Source organism: Zea mays, chromosome 4 (genome assembly GCF_902167145.1).
Source record: "Zea mays cultivar B73 chromosome 4, Zm-B73-REFERENCE-NAM-5.0, whole genome shotgun sequence".
NCBI lineage: Eukaryota > Viridiplantae > Streptophyta > Magnoliopsida > Poales > Poaceae > Zea > Zea mays.
In genome coordinates this window covers 182,458,374-182,469,131 of record NC_050099.1, presented here as the reverse complement: position 1 = coordinate 182,469,131, position 10,758 = coordinate 182,458,374, and the positions used below count along the sequence as shown (strand labels likewise).

At 47.9% G+C, this 10,758-nt stretch overlaps 1 protein-coding gene across 1 annotated transcript; it reads right to left on the bottom strand.

Moving 5' to 3' along the window:
* Window positions 1-6,557: 6,557 nt before the first annotated feature.
* On the bottom strand, window positions 6,558-9,240 carry LOC100272471 (uncharacterized). The gene is made up of 5 exons (NM_001146943.1): window positions 8,986-9,240; window positions 8,630-8,808; window positions 8,124-8,244; window positions 7,340-7,615; window positions 6,558-6,976 (listed from the first exon to the last, which is right to left on the bottom strand). Exons 1-5 carry the CDS (start codon window positions 9,152-9,154, stop codon window positions 6,699-6,701), a joined length of 1,023 nt encoding a protein of 340 aa, NP_001140415.1. The 5' UTR covers window positions 9,155-9,240; the 3' UTR covers window positions 6,558-6,698.
* Between the last annotated feature and the right edge of the window lie 1,518 nt (window positions 9,241-10,758).

The window sequence follows — 10,758 nt, the reverse complement described above, 5'->3', positions numbered from 1 at the left end:
GAGACCAAAACCACGCAAAATTTCTATTGCCACCAATAGTATTCAGCCAAGATTCATCAAAGTTTTTTATTAGTTTCTTGGATACCAATAAAATCAATTTTTTCTTTTCTAATAACATCTTTTAGGAATTCACTTTTCACATCTTTACCCAGCCCCTGGCAATTCCAAATTAAACCTATCATTCTGAAAATTTGTGGGTGAGATCATCTTGCAAACCCCTCCTTTTTATAGGAATATTCCTATGTTTAGGAGACTTGTTGACTTTCTTTTTCCTCACAGACTTTTTTCTGTGACGAATTTTATGGCCTTTTCTTAACACCATCACGTTTTCTAAATCAGTCAAGGTATTTTCCTCTCCCTCATTATGGACAATATTATCCACATCAGAATCAGGAACAACCGACTAGTTAGACTCAAAACTACACTTAACAGATTGCACTACAAGATTCTTCCTAGAAAGCTCTAAAGATTTTATCAGATCTAAATTTTCCACAGCTTCAATATAAGAAGAGCCTAATTCAACACCCAACTTATGTGCAACATCCATAAGAACAGCATTATCAATATTAAGAACAGAAAATGGGTTAGAAGATATACCTTTGTTGATGAACGTGTCTTTAGCCATTGCTCTCGCTATAGCCTTATCTGCAATCTTCATTTCATCATTGGATTCCAGCCTGCTGCTCCTTCGAATTCCCTCTACATGATCCCCTTCCATGGAACCACCTTTCTTATCCCCAACTTCTTTACTAGCGTCTTCAGATTGGAGGGCACATATATTCATTTTTTCCTTCTCTTGAAAGGGGGAAAGAACAAGGTCTTCATCTTTGACAAACTCTTCCAAATCTTGGGAATCCAAAAGATCATCGTCACTTTCATTAAAATCATCTTCCTCATTACCTAGATTGTCCAAATACCCTTTATCACCATCAGAATTCTTTCCAACATCCATTCCTTCTGACTTTTCAGCCTGGACACCAGATTCATTACCATGAGCTAAGGGACCCTCCATGTCTGTTTTTCTCATATCATCTAGGCCAGATTTTTCACCAACATTTTTGGCTTTTTTCCAGATTTCTCAAAAGAAGAATCACCAAACCCCTGCCTATCAATCGAAGCTCTCTTACCCAGATTTATGGAATCATCATTCCATCCCTCATCAGTTATATTATCAATCTTAAAATATATGTCATAAAGAAATGGTTTGACACCCACTTCAATAATTGGAGGAATCATTGCAACACTTTTGACATGCACTTTGAATCTCACAATATCCTTAGAATCTAAGGATAGAATGTCCACTTCTTCCACAACACCAATTGTGGAGCCCAGCTCACAAATAGCCTGATAATTTTGAAGTTCTTCAGGCACATTTTCGGCAACAATCTATACCGAATGGAGTTTGGATTTTGGTTTAGCCTGTGAACTCCAAGAAGATACTGAAATTTTTGCCCCATACATTTTCATTTTTAGTTCAGGGAAATTAATCATTTCATCCAGTCTTTCTTGAGAAGGAAACTGCATCAAGAATCCAGAGTGACACTTGGTAGCTTTCCAAGTACGACCCCAAGGGAAATGGAACCCAAAATCCTTTTCGAGATCATCAGCAGAAATCGAACCCTTTACCACTTTTACCAAACCAATGAAACTTCTCTTAGGTTTTTTCGACAGTGGTTTGGAAAAGTGCGACGAGTAAAACCCTAACCCATCCACTGCCATACCTACAATAGGCATACAGAGTTTGTTCTGCTTGGGGAGGACACACCTCGCTGTGTTGTGAGTTTCTTTGCGACAGATGTCACACCATAAAGACTTGAAGCAATCCCTAGCATGATGCCCCTCTGTACCACATTTTTGGCAGAAAAAACGAAGCACAATTTCATTCTCTTTTTTCAGATTGGGAGGAGGGGTTTTGAGGATACCTGAATGGCCGCCATCACCAGAAGAAGAGGTTAGGATGTCTTCCTTGTTCTCGGGTTTTCCAGCGGCCGGCTTCAATCGCCAGCTAAGACTCCGATTCTTCCCCCACGATTGCGATCCCTGAGGAGCATCCTTTTGCCCCCAACGCTCCCAGTTAGGGTTTCGGTTCTTTGGATCCATCCGAAGAGAAGCAGAAGAACGACCCGGGAGGGGCCACTCCTCGACTACCCTAGGCGGGCGAAAAGGAGAATAAAACCAACCACCACTGAAGCTAGAACGCGATGAGCACGGAAGAGACCAGAGGCGAGAAAGAAACTACGCAAGATGTGGAAAAGAATGGGCACCAATGAAATCGGGAGGAAACCCTTCACCCCGCGACGACGCCTCCCGGTCGCCGCATTGGGCCGAGCCCGTTGAAGCCACCCCCGAAGACCAGCCTACCCAGTGCGCGCGCGAGGGAGAAGGCCCATGGAACACGGAAGCGTCGACTCGGGCCTGCGATGAACAGGAAGAAGACGACAAGGAGGGAGCAGGGCCCCTAACCTTTTTTCCGCCTGCGCATGTCTGTCCGCATCTCGTCACCTCTGGTAGCTGTTGTATACCATGCTTCCAGTTCAATCGGGACGAACTGTGGCGGGCTAACTGATTCACCGTGGCGAAAATGTTGAACGACTGCTCGAGCTTGACCACCCAGCTGTCGTCCAAGGAAGGAACCACGGGGTCGTCCGCTGCGGCTCCGTTTCCGTCCAGGGGCGCGACAACGACGGCGTCCCTGGCGGGGGCGGACTCCTCGACGGGCACCTTCGTCCGCTGCGTCCTCAGCTAACAATTAGCTACCTATCTATTAACTAATTTATCAAAAATAGCTAACAGTAAAATATTAGATAGGGTGTTTGAGTGTCTCAACTAATTTTAAACCGCTAACTATTAGCTCTAGTACATTCAAACACCTCCTTAGTCACCGGAACTAATTTTAACCGCTAACTATTAGCTCTAGTACATTCAAACACCTCCTTAGTCACAAGTTACATTAAGCGTCTGGAATTAATGCCTGCTAAACACTATTGTTGGCAATTCAGAATATATACGATTGATCCAAAAGCAGCATAGACACATAGTTCATTAGGAATCCGAGCTGCGTATTAGAAAGTATTGTATGCACATAAACCACGGAGTTCATTTGTCTGGGAGCGATATGAGCATCGGATATGTGTCATCTTTGCTGGACACAAAAGCAACCTTGTCCCCTCATTTCCGACCAAACATCATATCTTCACTAGACATGCGAAGAAAGGGCCACTGTCCGGCGTCGCCGCATACGGCCAGCGGCCTCGCCGAGCCCCACGCGGCGCTCGAGAGGCGACACCAGCCGGCCCACGACACCCCCACCTTCGAGCCACCAAACGAGAGAAGGACCCGTGGCCACCAAACCGGTAGGCCGAGCAGCCCTGCTGACACACTCCGCCGCGCCACAGGACGCTACTGTCCATCCGTGCAGCCCCCAACGCCCAAGCAGGCACCACCCCGGCGAGAAGACGGAGAAGATCAGATGAGAGGAGCCCCTGCTCCATCCACCGCCTCACCCCACGACGAACTGCCCGACAGCGCGCACGGAGGGCGTCCCCCGCGAGGCCGTTATTTTCAGCAAAATATGCAGTTTTTAAAAGAAATAAGGGCTTGAAACATCTGAAAATATTTACCCCGTTCGTTTCGGCTGGTTTAGACCGTTCCTAGACTCCTTCCGGGTGCAAAGAAATAATCTGGATTGGAATTTGGCCCGGATTGAAACAGCCGTTCGTTTGAACTTGGATCAAAAACAGAAGCCACCAGATTTGGAGATTGTCCGTTGTTCACGGCCCGGTACGAAACCCAGTCTCATGTCCTCTGGATTGGTTCCTGGGCTGGAATGAGTGGGTCACTGTTTCCTGGCTCGGAACTGTTTCTGGTGTGGAATACATCACAGGCAGCCGAACGGGGCCTTAGGGGGTTGTTCGTTTTGTTCGGAAGGGATCATTTGGAACAGTTTCATGTGGAATGTTAGTTTTATTTGTATTAAAACTGATGAGCAGGAATAGTTTCAGGTCTTAATCCCAGCTAACCGAACGGGCCTCGCTGAATATTTTGTCCCCTTTGATACGCAATCGCTTCCTGTGAAAAGTACAGCTGTGGAACAGGAGCTAGAGGAATCTTGGGAATTGAAGATAAAATACTTCATTGGATCAGGGAATTCAATAGAATGTCTCGTGAATGTCTTCACGATGGAAAAGTTTGGCTGGCCTTTGCTCAATTTCAGGTATCATGAATTTCTATGGTTTTATTTATGTTGTTTCTTTCAAGAAGCTATGATTTCTTCTGCTCTAGTGCTACATTATCAGTTATTTTGCTCACTTCATTCTGGGACAAATAGTTTTTTTTTAAAATGTACAGCAGGAGAAGACCCTACTGTGATAGATATTTATTAATATAACGAAGAAAGCGGACAAAGAGCATTAATAGTCGCTCCCAAGACATAAACCAGAAGTAAACTAACTAAAGCACAGGGAAAAGAACTATCTGTATCTATAGTAATTTACAAGCGAGGAGAAAAGAGTTGATTTCTCTTCGGAAAAGCGGTTAGCTTGCAGAAGAGCTTCAGCGCAAAATTCTTTTTTCCAGCCAAGGAAAGATGGTCGTCCCCTGTTAAAGATAAAATTGTTTCTTTGCTTCCAGATTTGCCAAGCTGCTATGATAAAGACCTCCATAAAGAATGGTGAACCGTGCAAGTCCCTGGCTTGTTGAAAGGTTGCAAAGAAGTTAATCTGGTAGTTCCACTGAATATTCAAGTGTCTCCAACAGTCTTGGCTGAAAGGGCAATTAAAGAACAAATGGAAGGCAGTTTCTTCTCTTTGAAGTTGACAAAGAGCACAATTGTAGTTGTCGCCTCGAACCTTAAAGTTCTTTCTCTTTAGGATGTTTCTGGTGTTCAGCCTGTCCATCAACAACAGCCAGGTGAAGACTTTAAGCTTGTTTGAACATCTGGACTCCCATATCCAGAGTTTGATTTCAGTCATTTTCCAATTTTGCCTCACAACTAGAAGCACCCAGATGGCTGTAAGTTGTGGAAACGGTGTCTGCTTCTGTGCCAACGGGAATTTTCCAGATTCAAAAGTTTCTGAAATTCGGAAGTCCTATGTGTATGCTGTACAGGCATCAACTACAGTTGTGCTATGTATGCAGGTTTAAATTCAATATTTCTTTGTAAATTACTTTGTCTGTTTCCTATACCCCTAAGAATTATGAACTAATGGTTTCTCGTTTTTTTTCCACACAGGATAATGAAAACATGGATTTGAAATCTTCTTCTTTAGTTCAGCTAGAAGTGGGGTTAGTGGATATATTTGTTAACCTGTGGCAATTTAAGTGGCAGACAGGACATCGGGAATTAGCAACTGGGCTATTTCAGACAAAAATGGAGTTTATCTTATTTGGTTTAGCTCTGTATCTGATGACAAGCAGTAAACAAAGGCGCTTTGAACACTTCTAGAACAGTGGTGGTGCCAGAATAGGGGAAGATGGGGCTCTTAGATGGTCTGAGTGGTTAGCAAAAGACGAGGAGAGTAGACAAAAATTGTCTACGCAAGAAAATTCACAAGAGACTGAAACAGGAGGCTGGAGTGGTTGGTTTGATCCTTCTCTGGGTAATACTGACGCAAATGATTTGTCAAAGAAATCACTGGAACCATCATTGAGCGACGGAAAAGGTGCGGAAGACCTTGATGCTGAGAACTCACCTGCACAAGATGATGTTGAATCCTTGCTGAAAAAGCCTGGTATCGCTGTAGATGCAGAATCCTATAGTGAAGCTAAAGATGCAGAAACCTGGAATAGATGGGCCTTGATGGAGTTGTCACGGGACAATGAGCCATGGATGCCTCTTCATGAAAAATATAGCAATTAGAGTTTGTCTCAATTATTACTAGATTCTTTTTTTGTTTGAGGTCAACTTAATGCTGGCACTGGGTGTGTGTGTGTTTTTTCCCCGATTGGATAGGGTTCCATTTCTATTATTCACATAACTGACTTCCTGTTTTGTTTGAGGATGTAACTGATCAGTTCCTGTTTTCTATATCTTCAGAGGAGGCCCACTTTTCTCCGATATGCCAATTCATTGGTTTATATCGGTGGCAAAATCTCAAGATGGTATCCTTGTTTTCTTGCTTATAAGCTATGGTCACTCCCTTCACAAAAGAAGAAATTAATCAAGACATTGTTTCACTGAAGATGTGCTTATTCAAAAACTTTCCAAGGTCCGCCTCACGATATCCAAGTTGAAAGGGATAAGTTGAACAAGTACGGTGTTCAAACACAGTTAGGTCTCATTTGTGATTGATGCCCATTGCCTTTGCTGGACAGGTATTCTTTCACCAAGCTCTGGGACGCAGGTATTCTCTCATGAGCCATGGAACCACGGTGCTGCGGTGCAAACTGTTGAGGTTCAGGTTGGACATCCCTTATATTTACCTAAAATTCCTAGGCTGCATTTTTTTTAAAAAAAAAACTTTTCTGCAGCATATTATGTACGATGTACGTTCAATTCAAATGTAGTGGGAGTTTTAGCTAGTTAATTACTAGTAGTAGAGAAGGCAGAAGCCTGCACTGAAAACCAACCCGGAGGGTGTATTTACAACCGTAGCAGCCAATGTACCATGATTACCCTGGACAACAGGCATGGCGACCTAAAAACAAGAACAAAAAAAAAAGAAGCGGGATCGGAAACGGTTGATGACATCCATGATCCATCAGCCTCTTGTTCTGATGATGGTTATGGTGCCGTTCCCTCCCGTCCTGATCTTGGTGAGGCTGACGACCACCTTCCCGGACAGGCCGAGGCCGTGGGCCGACACGGCGGGGCCGCACGCGAACGGGCCGACGGGGTGCCGGACCGGCCTTGCCGGTCTCTTGAGGATTCTGTGGTTCACGTCGCTGAGCGTCGTCATGCGGCCGTCGTCTAGCCCCAGCGGCTTGACCACCGCGAAGGGGTACAGCACCCCGACGCCTCTCTTCTCCCTGTCCTCCCCTGCAGTATATACGAACGCATGCATTTTAGTAAACGTACGTAAAAAAAGAACGACTAGTCACAGAAACTTTAATTGGATTTGTTTGTCTGCAGCAGGAATTGTAACGTGTAGTGAGCTGTAGTGCAGGCCAAACGATAGATAAACCGAAGCCTGCGCAGGCACGAGCAGCACTCTGGCTGCTCTCTGTAGTCTGTATACCGATGCCAAATACGTTCAAAATATTATTGCCATGTTGCAGCGACTGCAGCTGCTGGCTGCTGCTGCTCTGTGTAGTCTGTACTCCTCATCGCCACCAGCGCGTGTCAGCGTCCCAGCCCAGTAATGAATGGTTCCTCACCGTTCATCTACCCCAACGTACCCACCTGACAGTGACAGCAAAGAGGAGCAGGCAGAGGCGGGCGCCGTCGTCGTGGCGGCTGCACCCTCGGCCGCCTTTTGCAGCTGCAGCTGCCGCTGCACGGGAGCAGCGGCTGGCGCGGTGGCGGGGAACCGAGGAGGGGGGACTACCGCGGTCGCCTTTGCCTCCTCCTCCTCCTCCTCTCCGCGCTGCGCCACTGCCGCTGGCGCTGGCAGCAGCACCTGCGCGCTGGCCCCCCTCTGCTGGTCCTCCCTGCCCGACGCAACTGCCTCGTCCTCGCCTGCACGCCCGAGCTTCAAACTGGAGTGAGTTTCATGCATGTCCAAACTGTTTGTATGGAGGCACAGTAGTGCGACTATTGCTGCTGCCTAAGGAAATTAACAAACACCTTCGCTAGTCGCTACGCTACGCTACGCAAGCAATTAATCTAGGAGCAGATCGAGTGCTGTACTGCTGTGCATATGCAGGCTGCAGCAGCCCAGTGGGCTAATGGGCCGGCCATCTATCAGTCGACCAGAATCAGAACTGGCGAGAGCAAGTACGACCAGTAACCACTGTTTTGTCCCGTAGCTGTTGGTGCCTACCGCTCCCATTGTCTGCTTCCTCCTCTGCTCTGCTTGCAGCACCGGCGTACTGACAAACAATGGCAAATTTAACACGGAGTCGGGGCAGCACGTAGGTCGGTAGCCAGCAGTGTTTAACTGAACCGAGAGCAAATTGAAGCAGGTACTACCGTACTAGTATTGAAAAAAGCCACAAAAAAAAGGACGTGTCGTCGAATGAACCACCTGAGGCAAAACTGCAGCGTATCTCCGTCGTCGTCTCCGGCTCCGGCTCCGGGGTCGTGGTGTTCAGATCATGGCGGAAGTCTGCTCCTCCCTCGGCCTCGCTTGTTGAATCCCAGAAGCCCTGCAGCAAGCCGAGAACAACCGGCCGGACAAGCGGGCCGCGAGGCTACATGTTAGAAAAGGAGTCAATGAGAGGACAAGGCTATGCCACTGCCCGCGCGCGCCCTCTGCATGCTTATCGCTTCGGTTGGTGAATCGAGTTGACGGTGTGAGATGGACTTGCACTGCATTTGCAATTCCAGCAGACTGAATTAAGAACACAGCATAGCCTACACGTACGCACCACATGTCGTAGTGCCGTCTCTGTATTCTAGTATATGATTCAACATGAGGATCGGATTTCGGATCGGTGTACCCCCGATATGGCAGTATCCATACCATTGCCATTTTTTTTTGGGTATGGTATGGTGGTAATAATGTGGTATAGTACGTACGATACCACTTACCGCAAGAAGGCACTGAAGGTCCTCGCTGACGGTGGTCGCCGGACGCCGAGCGGGAGGCGTCGTCGTCGTTGCCACCGCCGCCGCCATCCGCTGCCGCTTGCTGCGACGGTCGTCGCTCCAGTGAGTGATGGCGTCGTGCAGGTAGCCGCCACTGGACGCCGCCGACGGCTGCACACCTGCTGCAGGCAGCACAGCACGAAGCCGGAGGCCGGCTACATACTTCAGCTGAGCTCACTCCGCTACTAGCTCATGCGTCTTTACTATATGCCCTAGCTAGCTAGCGGAGCAGCAGTAGCAGGTGTATAGCTAGCAGCGAGAGCATGCCTGCCTCTGGGCTGATCGAGCTGAGCACTTACGCGTCGCCGGGACGAAGAAGGTGGGCGGCTCTGCTTGGACGGCGGCACCTCCGGCACTGGTAGTGTGACGATGAGTGTGAAGCAGCTCCGAGTCCCAGTCCCAGTCCAAGCAATGGAGCGGTGGAGGTAACGCGCAACAGTCGTAGGCGCAGGCGTCGTCCAGGGCCATGGCGTGGCAGTGGCAGTGCAGCCGTGGGCAGCTGAGATGGCTTGTCGATGGATTGATGGCGCGGTGCGTGCTGCTGCTGGCCGCTGGGAGGGCCGGGGCGTCCCGTCTAGGCAGGCAGGCGGCCCTCTTAAATAGTATAGGAGAGACTAGAGAGGCCCGGGCCCGGCCCTTTTGGCGGAGCATGCACCAAAAGCTGTGTCGAATTGGGCGGCGGATGGAAATGCGAGTAGCTAGCTCGGTCGATGAGAGGAGAGAAGAGAAGAACGGACCACGGGACCAGTCAGTCAGTCAATGGAAAAGAAGCAGTAAACAAGTAAAGAAAAGAAAGTAGTAGATAGCAACAAAAGAGCAAAGGCCCAAAAAGTTGCTTGGACCTTTCTCGTGATTCGTTACATATAGTATGTGTTTGATCGCGCTAGCTCGTTCCTTTCTTTCCATCGTCGTCGTCGGAGAATACTGCTACGTACGTACGGTAGTACGTGGCTGTTGATGTTTTGTCCGTATCCCTGTGTCGTCGTCGTCGGTCGCGCGAAGTATTTTCCCCGTACGTCTCCTGTTTGTCTCTCTCTCTCTCTCTCCCTCTGTGAGTTTTCACTGCTGTTTGCTTGCCCGGCGTCTGGCCTGTGGCACATACATTGCTGCGGCCGGCCATTCGTAGAAGAAGAAAGAGCGGAGCTTATCAAAGCACAAAGCATAGCCTCCCACTCCCACCCACGTACTACTCCACAAGTATGGGGGGCCGAGGCTTGGCTCCACGAATCGCCAATAATAATGGGCAAAGGACTGCGTGCGCACAGGAGTAGCAGTGCCGCCTGAGAGATTGCTGGGATCATAGAGACAGTACGTGCTCCACCACCAGTACCAGACCATCATTGCTTCGAGATCTATTGATGACTGCTCTCTCTGTATATATATATGGCTTGTTTGTTACGTATGGATACAACGGAAACAACCAAGGAACGGTTTTTTTTTATAGTTTTACGAAGCTGAACCCACTTCATTGTATTCTGAATCCCGAAGAACTATATAAAGTTGCTCGTCATCCAGATATTGCATCGAGAGCCGGTACGTACGGTACGTGCATGCATGAGTCGTTGCAGATTGATCGAGAAAGCGTGGTCCAAAAGCGCGCGATCAAACTGGCCTCTCAGCTCTTCTCTGGGACACAGACGAGCTGAGTTCCCTAAAGGGTGGTCAAGAAAGGCAGCAAACGAGTACTTAACACTGACATGCATGTATGCGTCTCCGTAACCTGATATATACGGCTTCTTCGCTCTTTTTTTTTTGTATCCCTGTGCTTTGCGTACGTAACCCCGTGGGTTTAGAGTTTAGAGACAGACAAAGTTAAGCTGGGCGTGACCTGACCACGCCCCCATCCTTTTCAGTGCAGCGATAGGGTACTACTAGCTAGCTAGCCAGCACAGTAAAAGCACTACTGCAGGTGCTACTTCTCGTCTTTATTACTACGTAGTACTTACTTGCCCGTCCTTTTTTTTTTCTTCTTTCTCCGAGCGGTCAATGCGAAATCAAGGCACAAAAAATCGCATCGGGAGCTGCTTCATTCCATTCTCATCTCATGCAATGGCATGGGCGATGCATGCATG